This window comes from Hermetia illucens, chromosome 1, assembly GCF_905115235.1.
Source record: "Hermetia illucens chromosome 1, iHerIll2.2.curated.20191125, whole genome shotgun sequence".
NCBI classification, from domain to species: domain Eukaryota; kingdom Metazoa; phylum Arthropoda; class Insecta; order Diptera; family Stratiomyidae; genus Hermetia; species Hermetia illucens.
In genome coordinates this window covers 161,093,411-161,112,300 of record NC_051849.1, presented here as the reverse complement: position 1 = coordinate 161,112,300, position 18,890 = coordinate 161,093,411, and the positions used below count along the sequence as shown (strand labels likewise).

The 18,890-nt window shown below is 39.8% G+C and overlaps 1 protein-coding gene across 4 annotated transcripts; it reads right to left on the bottom strand.

The window, feature by feature from the left end:
* Positions 1 to 6,480: 6,480 nt before the first annotated feature.
* Positions 6,481 to 18,379, bottom strand: LOC119646315 (RNA-binding protein 39). 4 transcript variants are annotated; one of them, XR_005248721.1, is made up of 7 exons: positions 18,066 to 18,379; positions 9,006 to 9,085; positions 8,489 to 8,947; positions 8,146 to 8,422; positions 7,815 to 8,081; positions 7,063 to 7,749; positions 6,481 to 6,985 (listed from the first exon to the last, which is right to left on the bottom strand). XR_005248721.1 is itself a non-coding variant. In XM_038046736.1 (7 exons), exons 2-7 carry the CDS (start codon positions 18,123 to 18,125, stop codon positions 7,126 to 7,128), a joined length of 1,767 nt encoding a protein of 588 aa, XP_037902664.1. In that variant the 5' UTR covers positions 18,126 to 18,160; positions 18,222 to 18,373; the 3' UTR covers positions 6,481 to 7,125. The 4 variants fall into 4 exon arrangements, 3 of the variants coding, with proteins under 3 accessions (XP_037902664.1, XP_037902663.1, XP_037902665.1); XM_038046736.1 differs by having other exon boundaries at positions 6,481 to 7,749; positions 18,066 to 18,160; positions 18,222 to 18,373; XM_038046735.1 differs by having other exon boundaries at positions 6,481 to 7,749.
* Positions 18,380 to 18,890: the final 511 nt, after the last annotated feature.

Below are 18,890 nucleotides of genomic sequence, written 5' to 3'. Positions count from 1 at the left end.
CTTGAACTCAATCCCTGTGCGATATTAATCATTTTGCACTGTAAAATTCTAACAGTAAATTCTTGAAAAAGTGTGGTTGACAGTTCGAGCTAAAGTGTTTTGGGAATTACAAATAAAGAGTTAATTCTTTAACAAATTTTCCAAATGAGTCGAAAAGGTAGTGAATTCTCGAACAGTGATCGTAAGATAGTGATACAGCTATACAAGGGTGGTAAATCCTTGAGACAAATTGCAAAAATTATGCATAGGAGTCCCTCGACAATTCAATCTGTAGTAAAGATTTACAATTCGTCTGGTAGAATCGAGAAGAAAAAAAGAAATGGAAACAGATTAATTTTGTCAAGGAGACACCAATCCTTTGTTCGGCGTGTTGTTCGACAGGATAACACGATAAGTGCAGTGAAATTAGCAGGACTTTTGCAAAACCAGTTCCAAATTAAAATTACACCCCAAAGTGTTCGGAATTATTTGCGTAGATTCGGTATACAGAGCCGGACTCCCGCTTCTAAGCCATTTATCAATAATGTCATTAAACTTTGCAAAAAGATATCTAAACAAGGATTTTCGTTATTGGAAACGAGTAATTTTTTCAGACGAGTGCAAAATTAATCTAAAGTTGTCGGACGGACGGGTTCGTATATGGTGAGAAAAAAATACGAGGCTATATCCAAAAAACATGCTTCCTACATTTAAGCATGGAGGTGGTTCGTTGATGATTTGGGGATGTTTTGCAGCTTCTGGTGTTGGAAACTTGCATTTTATTGATGGAATAATGAACGCGAAGCAACACTAACTAATTTACATCAGAGTGCACAAAATTTAGGAATTCGTAGGAAGTATATATTTCAACAGGACAATGATCCGAAGCATACGGCACTGCACACGCGGCTTTGGCTACTCTACAATTGTCGAAAGTGTTTAAACACGCCTCCACAGAGTCCTGACGTTAACCCAATAGAAAAGTTATGGTCTATTTTCAAGAAGAATCTAAAAAATTACAGTATTAGGAATAAAGAAGACCTGAAAACTGCCTTGCAGACCGAATGGCAAAATATTTCACCGAACTTAACCCAAAAATTAGTTCAATCAATGCCAAATAGGCTTAGAGCAATAATAAAACAAAAAGGATTTCCCACGAAGTACTAACACTATATTTCTAGCACATTTTTTGAAGTCTGTAGGTGTACGAATACGAATTTTGTTTTGAGTTTTATATGAATTACTGTTTTTATTATTAAGTTTAAAATATATTTTATACTTGTTATTATGTACATGAATTAACCTCTTCATTTGCTATAATAATATACAATTTATTTATCTCTTAATGTTATATTTGACTTAAAAATAACAAATAATAGGTAAAAAAATGGGTGTACGAATACGAATTTTGCATAATGTATGTAGAATAGCTAAACCGTAGCTGGGTTTAGAACTATAGCGACACGTCATTCTTAAGGTTTTCTGTAAAATGAAACGTTATTAAATTCGATTCATGCCTGTCTTCTCGTTGCACCTGCAGTTTCTACCAATTCGAAACCTATTCCAATGAGTAGAAGAAGGGGATAATCATTTAGTTTTGAGTGTGATAATTAGAGGAGCACTTGCGTTTATCGTGCCGTCGCAAAGGTTATTTCTAAAATAATTTTGAAACCCATCAAAGAGCATCTCGAAAGCTTGATAAACAGAGAGCAGGCTGGTTTCTACTCTGAATCGTCCTGCATTGACTACATCGAAACTTTACACATCATTTTGGAAAAGTCTGCGGAAGATGTTCGTTTCAATTGCTCTTCATCGATTTCGAGAAATCTTTCAACCGTGTGAACAGGGAGTGTATTTGGTGTATTATACGGAGGAGGGACATTCTGGGGGAATTAATAGCTATTATCAGAGCAACATATGATGGGGCAAAATGGCATGTGCTACATCGAGCTAAAATCTCAGAGGAGTTTGAGGTCCTAAGCGGAGTCTGATAGGATTGCATCCTGTCACCGATATCATTTCTTGTTATTACCGGCAACGTTGTTCATGCTGCTTTGTCCGGAGCACAGCATATCTAATAGGTAGTACCGACACTCAATGGTCCCAAACTTGTAAATGTGTTGGTAAAGCTTATCCATACACATCAGAGACACTAAACCACACGTAGATGTTAGGAGTTGGCCCAAAGATGAGCACCAACAAAATCAAAACTCTCAGTCTGAGGGGTCATTGCACTCTCTCTATCTACATTAATGGGCAAAGCATCGAAGGCCTTGATAAATTTGCATATCTGGGAAGTGTGATCTGCCGACGGTGGCACCAAACTGGATGTTGCCCGATGCATTAACAGCCCTAAATCTGGTCTCGCTCTCTTGTCTAAAATCTAGAAATGCAGTTATTGCAACACTAAGATCAAGTTGAGACTGTTCAGTGCTAGTATTCTTTCTATGTTGCAGTATGGAAGTAGCACATGGAATGTGAGTCCCACTGTTACTCGGAGGCTCCAAACTTTCATCAACCTATCTGCATCGTATCATCGGAGCACGTTGACCTGATAGTATTACAAATGCAGAACTTGATTGGCGCACAGGCCTGGTATCTGTACCTGGTCACACATTAAGGAGGGGTGAATATTGGATGTTGGGTATGCCATTAATGGATCGCTCCAAGGACACTTGGCGCAGAACAGTAAAGAAGAAGTGCCGGCATTTCGTGAAGTCCTAAGAGAACATTTCGGTTAACCGCGACCGGTGACACGTAGGTGTGGTAAATGGCAACCTTATTCACATATATGGTTAAATATGGTGGCGACTACACAAATCGCTCAATGTGGGGTAGGGCGAACCAATGATAAATGGAAACGAAGCATTTTCTGTCCCCTACATAAAAAAGGGGAAATCACGCAGCGAAGTACCATCTTCACTATCTTACTAGCGATAGCCCCAACCAGCCAGAATATTATCGACTCGTGCCAAAGGTGCTTTAATCCAAGCAACTCAACAATAGAGCAGATTTTCTCGCAGCGGCAAGTGATGGAAAAACTGTTGGAATATGGTTATCAGTTACACCATCTTTTCATTGACTTCCAGGCAGTCTATGATAGCAGAGCCAGATTAAAACTGTACGCGGTCATAAGAGAGTTCGATATCCAAACGAAATTGGTATGACTGAGAAAAGCAGCAGGATCACTCTAAAGACTTTCACCATCAACAACAGGCTTAGTAAGGGGAATCCTCTACCATGGATCCTTTTTAACTTGACCCTGGAAAAAGCGAGTCCACCTAACAACTGGTCTATACTGATAATACTGTCATTATGGGAAGAACAACACGGGAGACACAATCTATCTTCATTCAAATTAAGCAGGCGGCGCGAGACATTAATGAAGGCGAGATGAAGCACATGGTAGCAAGGTCAGTCCCAAAAACCGAAAAAGCAACCGTCCTGGTCAAATGAGAACAATAAAGATAGGACACTAAAAATTTGAGACCGTTGATAATTTCTCCTATCTAGGGTTAAAAATCACAACCTGTAATAGCTACGACGACGAAAATCGCGCACGGTCGTTGGCTGCTAGCAGAGCCTATTTCAGCTTATAAGAACTGTTCCAGTCCAAATCTCTGATGTTACCAGTCCTCATGTATTTCTCGGAAACTTGGTTCTACACAAGAAAAATTAGCTGCGTTAGAGAAAAGAATCGTTCAGAGTTTTTGGCCCCCTATATGAGAATGGACGATTCCGTAGTCTATACAATGACGAAATTTATGTGTGATACTACGACCGTGTGGTTGTGCATAAAATCTGGATCAATGGGTTACGGTGGGCGGACCACTTAATCCGTATAGGTGAAGACAATCCAAAGAAAGGCTATAAGGGCAATATCTTTGGCAAAAAAATGACGCCAACTCTAGCTGGTTTGTGTAGATCGCAGCTGTTAGCTTAAGCTTCTTAGCGGATTGGTGACCCTTAAACTCCAAATCCTTTAATATTTTGGGTACAGTGCTCTTAAAAGCATTTGCATGAATGAAATTTTATTTTTTTTTTAGTAACAAATCTGTTTTCTAAACAAATTTTCGTGGGGCACCTTTCTGCCCTCGATGTAAAGTATCTAAGAAAGAATCTTGACTAAACTGTGGCGTCACCCGTCCCTCCTTAGACAGCCGCCCTAATTCAACTGTTGATTCGCCCGTATTGAATTGTTAACCCCCCCCTCCCCCCTCTTTTTCTATATCTTTTACGATTGATTTGTTTTGAGTAGCACTTACAATAAAAAACAAACTATTCGACTATTGCACCAAATTCATGTAAGATACAAAATATCGGATAGAAAACGTTCTTCTCTAGGATTGAGATTTGAACAACTGATGTTTCAGTTCTTTCGATAACCTAACCATTCAGGTAAACTTTTAATACTTTAGACCAATAGTAAATCTACGTAATGTCGGGAATGCAAAAATACAAAATCACTAGCACCACGAGTAACGATAAAAGCGAACGAAATCACTTATAAAGCCAGTTGTAGCCAAAATACATTAAATGCATGCGTTCATGCGCACTAGACAAGTTCCGACTCATGCGCAGCTTCAATTTACAATGAAGATTGCAGGTCGATGAACTTCACTCCACGTCAGCGAGATTCGTTCTTAATAATAATAATAATCGTTGGCACAACAATCCAATTGGATCAGGGCCTTGAAGTGTGTTAGAGCACTTTATTTAAGACGGTATCGATACACTGCAGTACACTATAGGACGCAATGTTGTCAGCATTGCGCTCGCCCAAGATTATTACCCTGATTGCTCGTTCATAGCTGAGTCGACTGGTATCCCACATCCAGTCACGATAATAAATCCCTCTGCTATCAGTAAGATTTGAACCGCGATCTTCTACTACGACAGCTCAGCGCTCTAACCGCTTGAGCCATTCGGACACTCTACTGGCATTTAATTATATAATTTTCATAACATTGAGAATCTGAATCCCAAACGGAATTCAAAAGCAGAATAGCTTTGCGGGTTGTAACTTTTTTCAATGCTTGCGCTGTTGATGCAGTTTGCTGCCGAGGTCAAGGCAGATATAGTGCTAATCAGCGAAAAGTACAGGATCAAAGACCCAGCCATATGACGCCCCGACTTATTAAAAACAGCTGTCGCTGGGTTCGGGATGGCGCCCGACTTATTCAGATTTGGTGTTTAGGGATAATATTTTTCAACGACTATGTATTATAATAACATATAAGAGCCATGGCTTAACCCAGACTCCAGAGGAAACAGATCCTGGTACAGGACTCGTAGTTTTAAACAATGGATCCACGATAACGTTCCAGCGCCAAGGTTGCAAGCGAAGTATTCTCGACTTTCGCTTCCGAATTAGTAGACGAGTTGCGAGTTCTGGAAGACTTTCCGATGAATGACTATCAATACATTGTGTTCGAAGCGGTTGACGCTATCTCTTGATCAGCCTGGCACTCTCTGTGCGTGGAAAGGTGAAAATTGCGAAATTCGTCGTAGCCCTTAGAGAAGGCAAAGCCGCGCTAGAGGACACTTCGGGAGGTGGTAGCGCTATAACCGACACTGCCATAAATTCAGCTATAGTAACGACAGCCTACGGGGCTTCTATGCTCTGGAGGACACACTATACTGCAGAAAGAATGTCGCTAGTTTCGCCGTTTGGCACAACGTATACATAACTGGGAGGTGGTACGAGCCCCAATCACAAGGTACGGATCAACTAAAAGGAAACTCCGCACCGTGGTAAACAAAAAGAAAACTTCCTGGTGGGCACGAGCTGGTCGACAGGGAACCGTGATTCGGTTATATATTGATCACTAGAAACAATGGCACCAGAACCCGAGGATATCTTGACAAAAGTGCGCAAGCTGATGTCTCACCATCGCGGAACTTGCTGTTCGGCGCATTCAACTCTTACTTGGAGGAGGCAATTTTCTTTGTGGCTGGAAAGCGTCAAGATGCTCGAAAGGCTCATGAGGAGTAGACTCGCCGAAGCAATATGTGCTGCCGCGGAATTATCTTTAAGACAGTTCGGCTTTGAAGCAGAAAGACCCACACCGGATGTTGTCACGCAGGTTCTTGTTGCGAAAAACATAAGGGCTTGACCGGTGTGGAACTATATGGCAGATGGTTCTTTGCACTAACAATTCCCTTACTCACCTGCCCTCCCTTTGGTGAAAAGAATTCCCTGACTTACTGACTCGCTAAGGGAAGGCAAGGCCAAGGTAATGTGTCAAAAAGAGGTATTTAATTGGTAATCCGACGGCTTTCCGTTACGGAAGTCTAACCCTTAGTGCGTATACACGTCCACCAAAAAACCTGTTATTGGAAGAATTTCTGGCCATACCTCATTCCTTTGTACCTCATGAAAAAGTGCCTTCGTCCTGCATCTGAACAAGTAAATATTATACATGTTTATTAACTTCAATTTTTATTAAAGATTAAAGTATATAATCACTACATAAAACGTCCTCTTCTAACAAAAAAATCCCCGATTTTAAAAACTCAATTTTTTGTTAGACGAAAAATGAATAGATTTTGTAAACTAACAATTCCGTATAAACTGAAAGAAATGATGTGAAAAAAGTTATACACAATAGCTTAAGTCTAATTAGATTAATTTTTAAAAAACGGCTATATCCATTCTACAATATATGTATGTATATATATTAATTCTGTTTGAATGTTTACATAAATGTTGGGGCTAAACTCAAAGAGTTCCTTCATAAGTTACACTCACTGAACTGAATTGCTTCGATGGCGCGAATGCTCTATTGTTTTTCCATGGATTTATCTGCGTTTCCCCTAAAACATGTATTGAACGACAACTATTGATGAACTATGATTCACGACAGCCTTAAAATTTTATAGGAATCTTCCAGTGCTTGAGAACGCAGTGAGAGTAATCAGTCCGTGTGTGAGTTATACATCATATGTGTATTCATTATTTTAGTCCTCGCGTGATGCACAATTTAGAACCACAGTTTTTTAAAAACTAGTAAAGTGCGAGAAATCTATATTAAAGTTTTATATAACAAAAGAAAGACAGGAATCATCCCCAGTTGGACGTACAAGATGAAATGAAGTCACCGCGAAATCGACGATTCCCCTCCACCTCTACTTCCCAGAATATAACTATTTCCTCGTTGTATTTAACAAACTGGTAGCTGTCGCTGCATCGGGGAACAGTGTATGATAATTGACCAACGGAACATAAGCAGCTGTGATGACTCGACCAGCGAACCATCGTCCATGCAGAGCATTCACTGCCAGAACGGCCGTCGCAATACTAGGACATTTCACATACACATTTCCTTGTGATTCTTTGTCTACATACACGTGGAGAATGCCCCCGTGCTTTTTACATTCATCAATCACATCATCTTCGATTTCAGTGTCCCAGTTGGGATTGGACTCGGTTGCAGGGTCGAACATATTTGAGAGCATGAAACATTGTGTGGCAATAGTTGGAGCTGGCTGTGGTTGTTGAACTGGAGCAGGTTGAGGTGCAGTTGCGAGGAGAGCATTGGCCGCTGCTTGCGGCACAGCCAACCCAGCACCTTCAGCAAGTTTAAACATCAACTGCAGTCGTCCCGTCGCTCCTAGATCAATTCCACTACGATCCATTTCGTCTGTATCCAACGACGTCGTATTCATATCAAGCCGCTCCGTCACGTTGCCTACTTTCATTGGACGGCCAGCGAGTTCGAAGCCATTGAGCTGTTCAAGCGCTTTTTTCGCATCATCTGCATTGTGGTACTGAAAACAAAAACCAATTTCAGAATTAAAAAACTCTTCTAACCAGTGGAAAAAGAATATCTTACCGTTATAAACCCATAGCCTTTCGATCGTCCTGTTTCCTGGTCCATAATCAACTGGATGTTGTCTATCTTTCCGAAAGGCTCAAATATTCCACGTAGCATATCTTCAGTAATATTAAAATGCAATGAGCCAACGTACAAACGCATAGGGCCAGTGTGATTTTTTGGTGTGAATGTGGGGACGCTATTGGCCATTCGATTTTTCTCTGCCTGTGTATGCTGGACTGAAATTGGAATTCCCAGAAGTCTTTGACCGGACAGTCCTAAAGCCTATAGAAAAGTAGAAAAGCATTTAGTAAATGTTTTGAGGAAAATGCTGGCCATGTTGACTTACTAATGCTACCGATTCGGGGTCTTTGAATTCAATATATGCGATTCCCTTGAATCGTTTTGTCTTGTTACAAGTGATGAGCCTAACATCCCGCACCTTGCCCACACTAGAGAAGAACTCTTCAAGATCTCTAGCCCGTATCCTTTGTGAAAGCTGCATACAGAATACCGTTCGAGCGTCACGCTCCTCCGGGCTTAAGTCTTCTGGTGGAGATCGATCTCCCAAACCATTTGGTGGTGTTCGGCCCCGTCTGAATGGGCGCGGCGAAGGGCTGCGACGTCTGGAAAATATATAGTCATATAATTAGTTAAATATTAACTACATTGCAGGAATTCGTATATCTTACCTTCTATCTCTAGATCGGCTGCGTTTAGGCTCGCGAACCTTCTCTCGTTTCCGTTCTACCGACCTCTCTCGACGCTCCTTCGATCGGCTGCGCCTCCTGTCACGCGGCGGACTTCTACGTCTGTCTCGTGAACGACTGCGACGCTTGTCTCGTGACCGACTGCGTCGTTTGTCTCGCGACCGACTACGTCTTCGATCACGCGACTTGCTTCGACGTCGATCACGTTCGCGATCTCGCTCACGCTCCCGATCATGTTCACGCTCGCCACGATCAGCGCGATCACCACGGTCACCATCTCTCGATTTTCGAGGATCTTTTTCGCGATATCGTCCTTGTTCGCGCTCGACTCGTTCACGATCACGATCCCTAGATGGTCCATGTGCTTTTGCACGATCGTTGCGATAATAATCATTTTCCTTCCCACGATCTCTGGATGCGGATCGCTCTTTCGATCGACTTCTAAACAAATGACAAATATTGAATACGCCCTTAATAACAAGAATCAACTCCAACTCACCTTGAATATTGCTTTCGCCCATTCTCCTTAGATCTCGACTCGTGATTATGTTGTCCTGGGGATGATTTATCGCCATCAGTCTGTTAAGTCACAGAAAATTGCAAAAATTGTGCGTATTTGTGACGTATAGAGGAGCACACGCCAATACAAAGCAGGAATAAAGCAAATCGAATAAATTAGTAATCTTTTTAAATTATTGGAGCTTAATAGTAAGACGAAATCAATCATTATGTAGTAGTCCCATTTTAGAATTTGGTTGGTATTTTTGGTTTTGTCTCAAGAAACACACTCTCTATCAATAGCAAAAGCATCTATAATTCGAAAGGTCGTGTGGAAACATTGTTTTGCACTCAATTTAGATATTTGCTCGGTTTATATATAGTTTATATATATGGTCTATTCCTGCACATGATGATTGCACACACAACATTGTGGGATCTGAAAATTAGGTTCAGTTTGAGAAAAAGTGGGTAATAGGAAGAAGTAATTTGAAATTTGAATGTTTTTCATTTTTTTTAACAACTTCTTATTCATTTTCTTATACAAAACTAAATTTTGTTTGGAAGAGTAAAGTTATACGAAGAAATCAACAATATCGCATTCCGAAAAATGCCAATATTGTCTCTTTCTTGTTAAATGAAAAGATGTTAATTTGTATTTTGTACATATTTTTTCGCTTCGAGCATTGCTTTTATTGGATGCATCCAAACTTACCGGACTGATCCAGCCAAAATAGATAACGACCACTAGGATCACACACGAGCATAGCAAATTTGAGTATTAACGAAATTCTGCAAAAGATATTTTTACCCGTGAGAAAATTTTAACCATTTTATCATTTTGTTTGTTCATCATCAAATTTCATTGTTTTGTACTATCTTTTTTTTATTTTTGAATCGATCTTTATGGCCGTATTCTGATTCTATATTGTCTTGGATAACACAGTGGGGTTGCCTAATACCTTTCGTGGTGTGATATTATAAAAGATTTTCACCCAAGTTATAAGTAATATTGCACAGTATGGAGAGGATTTTTAAAGCGAGTGATACAAGAAAAAGGGGGAGACAGGGGAATTTCATAAAGAAAATTATGCCGTCTACAAAGATGTTGATTTTCCAGTGTTGAATAAAGCGCGAAGGCGAGATAAAGCCTAAATGTGCCAATTAGTACTTCACCCAAAGTACCGACTTCAAACGGGTGGACCATTCGGTCAAGGATTAACAAGCGATATTCAGAGGTACATCCTTGGGAAGTAAATAAGAGTCAAAGCAAGTCAGAGCAAAGATAATATTCGATTCGGTTCCGAATCCAAGGGTTGTTTCCCTAGTTTTTGGTTATTATCAAAAATCTCATTCTAATGTTTGTTCTTTGTAGTATTAAGGACCAAGTACTCGTGGACGTATTGATCAGATGGCAAAAATGGTGAAGTTCAGCAATTTCATTGTGGACTACCTGTATACTGTGCGATTAAACTCACTATCCTTGGATTAGTTGGTAGCTATATAGTGCGCAGCAGTGAAGGAGTGCAGTTATCTCCGAAAGTTTTGGGGGAGTCGAAGTTTTTCAGCTTTTGTCTGGATTGGTGGCTGAAGTTTATTGCCAGAAACCAACAGCAAATGTGAAGGTGTTGTTGACGCGCTATACCACCTTTATACAGATTTTCCTGTTTCTTTATAATTAGCGGGACAATACCAGACTGCGACTGAAACATACTGAACCTGCTAATGAACGAAACATGGAGTGCGTTGAAAACTTTTAACTAAATAGAAAGTGATTTCACTATTCATCATACCAAACACATCATTAGATGTATGCGTAGCAATTAGCAGCTTTAAATTTTTATGACTTTCCGTCTAGGAGCTATGTTTGCGTACAGATCACTTTCTTTAATCAGAACAATTGAAATGTGAAAGGAGAGTGGATACTTTACAAATGTGCGAATGCATCTGCTTTATCGCTAACCATACGATCGTCCTGTCTTCAGTTCACAGATAGAATCCTTCAAACAACTGAAATACTTAACTAAAAGTCGTAATAGTTTATTTCGATTGGGATATTATGGTTTTCATAAAGGGGAAAGCTTCGGCATGAAAAACTTTTGTTTTTCTTATGGAATCATAAAGCGGGAACCCCAGCCAGCTTGTCTAGTCTTATCTCACTTAATGAATAGAAAGTGCATGTGAATTACTTCATATAAATAAGTCGAAATACCGAAAGCTGGAGGCTTCGGGCATAAGGATTCTGCGCTCATCTTTTGTGAGAAATTCCCTGTTCACGTTTTCCCATTCGCGTATACCTTTAATTCAAAATATTCCTTGAGCGCAATGCTGACCACATTACCTCCTAGTGTACCGTTACGGTCTTGAATGAAGTGCTCTAACACACTTCAAGGCCCTGATCCAACATGGATTGTTGCGCCAACGATTATTATTATTATTCCTTGATATACATATATATTTCGTTCATACGACTTCACTTTATATGACAACGCCATACATGTCTTAGAGTGCGATAAATTCACGTGAGTTACACAATTTTGATCTTCTATAACTTCTTTAATAATAGTTGGACTTTTTTCAACCTTTCCAAAATTATCCATTATGTTATTACTAGGGTTATACCCTAGTTCTAGGATGAACTTATAGGGGGTTCTGAGTAAATTTCTAAAATATGGTAATATATTATTATTAACTTTATTTAAGCAGATATCGGAATGGGATATATTGAGGCCCAGATTTCATATGGATGCAGAATTGTGATTTCTGAAAACGAGATTTGTTGCAGTTTTTGGGGCACACACTTTGAGCCCTCACTACCCTATGTTTCAGCCATGTCAAAAACGTCATCAGCTTTTGAAAGTACTAACTGAGCGGTTTCATTTGATATCGCACACGATTAAAGAAAAGAAAGAAATTACACCCCCCTTTCACATGTATGGGAAGCCCCCCTTAAACCCAGTGCAAAATGATGCCCGCCTCTTCGTATGTGAAGAGATTCACAGATCACACGTTCTTACCAAAATTTGGTGACAATTGATTTTGCCGTTTCCAAGTAAATTGGGTCTGGCAGACAGACAATTACAAATAAGGATTCAGTTTTGCATAAAACCGTAAAAAAAAATTTACCTCCCTCATTCAATAAGAATTCTGAAAACTGTATTCAACTTGTTTGGCACCAGAACCTTACTCTTCAAGCAATTTTTGCATATAAGCCATCGTTCAAGTCATTCTTTTTATAGGAATTTTAAAAATTATAGTCCATCCAACGAAACCCAGTTACTGGAAAACTATATGCTAAATTCATAGGGAAGCTAATCACATTTCCAAGTCAACCTTAATTTTTTCGGAGTGAAACAATTTATACGATAACATCCTCGCTTCTAAATACTTTGCCACTAGTGGTTAGTCATTGACATGCTTGTGACGATGACACAAGAGGTACAGACCATAGTTATGTCCAAAGCAGAGCGACATTCTCGAAAATTTTCTATTTATTTCAAATTGAGGCATTTGAATGCAACAACTCTACTGATATGGAGGATGCCATCATGCAAACGAACCCTAAACCCAGAAGTGATGTTAAATTTCTTCCTTTCTCTTAGGAGAGCGACAGCATCCATTCGTCAAGTCGCATGTATTGTACCCTTTGTTATGCAATTATAACATGTATGTTTGTTAAGTAATTATAACAGCTTCCAGCGCTTTAAGTTATAGTTCAAAGTGAGTTTCGCTGCAGAAATATTGCGGGTCATACTTGAAACGAGGCTCAGTATTCCTCAATAGCAAATGCTTCCCTTTACATTCTGGCGTTGAAGAGTTTAACCACCACCAACCTGCTACTGATGTATTTTTCCAAAAACGAAAAATCCCCGTTCTCAAACGAATATTTCTACCTCGCGGTGTTTTTAGTGATTAAATTATTTGAAGTAATTAAGACTTGCTTTTGCTTTCGCTAGTAATATTTATTAACCTTGCAAGTAACGATATTTCGGTGACCACTTCTTCTATTCATCAGTGCTACAAGTCCGCGGAATATCGCTATTTGCAAGGTTAATAAATATTACTAGCGACAACAAAGGCAAGTCTTAATTATTTCGAATATTTCAATCATCTAATAAAAAAAAATGACTGCACTTATGCCAGAGTTCTACGAAGCTTTCACAGATGTTTTTATATTTCTTGTACTGGACCAGTGAAGAGATTCATTCTTTTCATTGGTGTGCAATGAAGGTCAATGGCATTTAATATGAGGGGCTGTGTGTAAGTATAAATCTATCCCTTTTGCAACACGGATTGAATTTATAGCCCACAATCAAAACTCTTCTGTGAATGCCAGGAATAAGGCCACGGTGAGTCAAACACCTAATGTTGTGCAACTAGTAAGCGTACAGCAGCGCGAAAGCAGAAATAAAAACAACCATGACAACTGGGACTTGGTATAATGAGAGCGAGAGGCTGGCGCCCAACCACTGCACTCATTAACAAGAAACTAATTGAAATAATGTCCACTCAAGACTTCTATTCCTTCTAGACAACTGGAGACTTATTCCGACTCCCGTGGTAACAGGTTTCTTCCGGTGAGACTTTATGACAAGGACCACCAGATGAATTTCTTGTAGACTCGAGACTGAAACGAGTCTTCGAGTATGTTGCCACGGTACTCTCTAACGATTGGTGAGTGAAGTCAATTCAATAAAGAAAATTACTTGAAAGGCTTGTGCCCAATAAAACAAATGATCGGCAGTCAATTCGTGGCACTTTTCATTCATTTCTGACACCAAAAATTAATCCAGGCCTTATTTTCGTGAGCTCGGTTGTTCCTTTTATCGAAGCTCATAGTATGCATCATTATGCATGTATTCAGTTAGACTTATCAATTTAATGTAATGATAGCACCCTATATTTAATATGTACATGTTAAAGTGTAGTACATTTATGCAAGAGGGGCAAATTAGACATACTAAATTTTGTTAAAAATAATAGGACTTCCACCAAACTTTCCAGTATAATGTTATATATTTTAATCTATATTAGTGCACTTTATACTTCTGGGATGAACTCAATTGAGATTTTTCGAGTGGATAGCTTCCGAGAATAAAAGATGTGAGTAAACAAGGATAAACCTTCATTTCTAGGCCTTCAGACCCAAAGGCTTAATACTGTGGAAGTCGTGAGCCTATTATAGCGAGACAACAGGAAGACGAACGCAAACATCTATGACCAAACAGGAGAACGAAATCAAGAGATCGATGATCAACCAAATCTATTGCGACGTTCGTTTTTTAAAAGCAATTACGTTAGAAGGTTGTTTGTATAACACAGTGTAAATGTTACACAAGCGTGAACGCAGTTTACATTGCACGAATTTAATTTTCACTTCTTATGTAAGCATAGCATATTAAATAATATGAGCACATTTCGAAGCGGTCCATGCAAAAATTTTGCAACATTGCTTCCGGGTAAATTTTTGGTGTTGTCAAAGACAGACAAACGAGGGTCAAAAAATTTAAATATCTACATTTGGATGTATAGAGCGACCCTTCCCCATCTTAAATTACCTAATATTTTAAGTGTTGAAAACATTTGGAAATGGGCTAGAATTGGAGCCCCACTCTTTAGCAGCATCTCGCCTTCAACTATGGGATATTTAAAAATAAACTTCCCTACCCAAATCAAAACCTAACCTAAAGGGGGGAAAATAAACTGTTCCTTTTGACTTCTCTGTAGAGTATTAGTCAATTAGTTCTTGATCCATAGGTTGATAAGGACTCGTTGCCAATTTGTCCGCTAGTCTTTCATTTTAAACAGTTAAAGTCTAAAACCGCAAGTCTGAAATTTAAGGCGATTTTTGTCAAATTAGGAATTTGTCTCTTCTTTTCAATCCACACTAGCCAATTTATAAATCGATTCTGTATAATTCCACGCTGGGATGTACGAAGTACAAGGGCCTGCTTTAATTTAATACAAATTATTTTTCATATAAGAGCGACCTATCCCTCCTCAATAACTGTGCGTACTTCTCGCCTTCACCTGGGGGTCATTTACTCTAATCGGATGTCTAATATGTAGACATTAAACCTGCTTTGGAATACTGAGAGTAGGTTCAATCGTCGCCACTAGCTTATTCTTTCGAGATTTAACGGAAGTATAATTGTTGTCTAAATGCTGTCTTAGATCGCAAATATCGTATTCCAAGAACCAATTGGTGCCTTCAACAGGAAACAACTGGTGCCTAAAATATGATACTTTTGGATATTTCCTTATCCGATCCCAGCATCTCTCTATTTGTGTATATGTGTAACTGTGATTGGCAAATGCAATAGTCCGCATATGAAATATTATTCTTCCATCCCCAGGAACACTGTTTTTTGCGGTCCTTTCTGCAGTTCTCTCCATTCCCGGTAAGTGTTCAAACGTCTTTGTCAAAACCAAGCCATGCATCACAACGCACATGTCAATCTAGTATAATTGGTCCTTGATGATCCAAGTATGTATCAAATTGATATATATGGCGTTTAAAGTGATAAATACTGCGTTATCCATAGGCAACCGCTACCTAAACCCCACAAAAATCTTAACATGCGCTGGTATTTCAGAATGACTTGATACTATTCGTTCACTGCTCCATCATCAAAGGACCTGACTAATGATGTCGCAAATATGACTGTAATTTTCTTAACGCATTAATTAGCACTCCCTCAAACATTGAAATTTCAAATGTTATTGACTTCTCTCGCTTGCAGTACCAGACGAAACAGTTGAGCATTTTATTCTGTTATCCATGATCTCCTGAAATTGAAAAACACCGCGATCGCAAATCTTTCTTTGTTGGAAGGGGGGAGGTGGATTGGGAGAGGGCAATCCAGTGGTACTTGTGAGGAGTTCGAATTAGGTCTAAGTTGGTTTTTGTAATATGAATAGCAATCTGAATTCGTGATGACGTTACTCTTTCTAAACTTGTCACACAACCACTGTCGAGACGAGCAGATCATGGAGGTTAGTGACTTCCATTTTTCTTCTTTCGTGCACTGACCAAGCAATTCCATTTTTTCACAAGTCTACAGTGAGCTGTTATCTCTGCAAATGATAAAATTCCACGATTGCTACCTTGTATGTAACCTCGTCTCTGTTTGTTTTCAGTTTCGTTGATATTGGTTGCTATCGTTTGCCACGCATGGCTTCATTTTCCTCACACATTTACTGTACGAGTTATCGCTCCCAATGACTCGTCATAATTCGAGTAAATGCATTCAGTGTTGGCGTAATCACTTAGCATGTCATTTATTCTATTGAAACCTAGCGAACGTGGAGTCGTAATTGATGTTCCAGATAAATCCGCTGACTCCACGGTCCATGTACTTTGGACGATGACACGCGAGCACGAGCCCCCTACAATTATAGAATTATCATCGCGAGCCCTGAACAGAATACGGCCATATGATCGTCAAAAAAGAAAATCCACTTTTGATTTCAAATAACTACGCTTTCTTGATGTCTTTACATTTTTGGGGCATTTAAGCTGACGACCAAACGATCGAGAGTCGTTTCTCTAGCGACTGAACGTACAATTCCTCCAATTTTTCATACACACATAGACACAACCCCGAAGTGACTTCTGCAAAAAATAAACGAGTTTTACATTGCTGTGCTCAATGCAAGTTTCATATTTTTAAAATACATTATTCAGTGAGTCTCGTACATTCGTTTGTTAATCGATGACTACGGGGAACGAGATAACAAGACGTAGCCAGTGCAATGCACTTGACCCTCGTGGAGAGCCCCACGACCCATCACTCTGAACCGGGACACAATCTAGAGTAACATGAAAAGAAAGTGATCATTAGTTAGTGCAGGTTAAGCTCTAGTAGCTGCCCCTCATTTTGAGAAAAGCCATTTCTGGTTCTCTATGAGATGATGGTGGCAAGTAGACGGACGATATGTGCCGGGAGTCTTCACACATTGCGCACAGATTGCGACGGAAGAACGTGAACCTGAGTGAGGTACAAAAGGGACAAAGTTTTTAAAGGTTCCTTCAAATCAGTTCTAAACAACAAACTAAAAATCATAATTTAAATGAAAGAATAAAATAAACCAAAACTAAGAGGTCGTCTCTGCTCCGTTTGCTGTGGACTTGCCGAGTTGCCTGAAAGTAACTTTTAGCCTGGGAAGTCGATTCGTGGTGGTCGTGGAGGCAGCGGGCAAAAGTCGTGCATTCAACATGTTGGTGAATTATGATTCGCTTTAAATAATTTTTCCTTAAAAAAAACTGAAGCAGCTTCAGGTCAGTGCATGTTACTAACCCTGAGCTGCTCCGCTTGGATTTCTATCCTTCCATATAAGAAACGACTCTTTTGCAGGCTTCTTTCCACAACCACCACAGCGTCCGCCGTCTTCCCCGCCAGAAGCAAGCTCCCAAACAGCTAACAAGGCCCACTGCAACCCCGCAGAGCAGACTCTTAAAAGTATTTTTCCTAACGTTACGTGTGTGAGGAGAAGCACGAACAAACGCACCCCAAAACAACAAATCTCTGTTGGGCTTTCGTTTGCAAGGCATCTCGGGAGACCTTTCTAGCGCCTGCAGACATTTTCCCTAGACCATTTTCGCAGATCAGTGTGAGTGCCTAGAAGCGAAACAATTTTTGTTTGTGATAAGAACAACCTTCAACTGTACCAAGTCTTAGAATAGCAAAATTATAAATAATTGTTGATTTTCATTTGCGAATTTTAATCGTTTTTGTTTTTTTTTGGTTTGTTTTCTAAGTACCTCTGCTTGTCGGACGGCGTTGTTGCTCGATTATCAACAATTTGTCTATAAATGTAAAACGGGATAAATGAGTGCCGTTTTGACTAAAAATCAATTTCCTTAAAAACTACAAGAAACCCAGCACACACGATATGTGCGTGGATATTGTGGAATTGGAGGAAAAACACTTGGATCCACTACGCCTCCGCTCGCATTGCGCGAAACACTAGAAATTTCTACAGCGGGCCGAAAATCCGGGCGCTTTATCCTCAATTCCGGGGTGGTTACCAACGGCTTAAACACAACATGTTCACTTACGTCTTTTCTGTACGGCGCCTCCAACATGGCCTCTACGTCGTCCCAATCTTCTTCCGCCATGATTGCCCGAGCTGCTCGCTTCTGAACTCGCCTCTCTGAATTGAAAACCTCCAATTGTCAGATTTTCCAATTTTTTGCCAATGTGGCTATAGAAACGTTTTAGAGCACTACTTGGAGCAGAGTTTTGTGCGTTCGCGACACGTTTCTCGAATTTCGACACAACTGCACTCGACTGCACGGAAACTAGTTATCAACCTCGCGACGGAAAACACGTCCACTTAACGCCATTACATTTAATCTCTCCTGAGTAAAATCATATGGGAGCCCTCTAGCGGATTTGCAATGCGCGACAGTGCTGACAACTTTTAAGAATGAAAATTGTTATGAAAATGAAGGGCGGCAGGTGGTGATTTAATCAAAGGCATTAGCTACTTCCTAAAAGCTGAGAAGCAAAGAGAATCATCTATTAAATCACATTTTATCCAATTACATAAAATATGTCTTAAATAATTACCACCTAGAAATTCCGTTTTGACAGTTAAACTTTGACAAGCAAATGAAACGTCATTCGCCGCGTTCGTGGTAGTGGGCTTTACGAGGCTCGCGAGCGCCACACGTCGCACAGCTGTAGGCATGTAGTTGAGCTACACGTAGTATATAATTTACGTAATTACAATAGAACGAATGTAAGCAATCATTTTGCATACACTTAGGCGATATTGGAACTGGCGGATTTATTTTGATGCGGCCGCCATGCGATTATAGGCCCAAACGCAACAGCAGAGTGACTGTCCGTCCGCAGTGAGAGAGCTATCAAATGAAGTT

Coding starts and splice junctions, on each gene's coding strand:
- LOC119646315 (XM_038046735.1), bottom strand. CDS start 18,125: ATGGCGGAAGAAGATTGGGACGACGTAGAGGCCATGTTGGAGGCGCCG. Junction 9,086..18,065: donor AGGCGCCGTACAGAAAAGAC/GTAAGTGAACAT, acceptor GTGACTTAACAG/ACTGATGGCGATAAATCATC. Junction 8,948..9,005: donor GGGCGAAAGCAATATTCAAG/GTGAGTTGGAGT, acceptor TCATTTGTTTAG/AAGTCGATCGAAAGAGCGAT.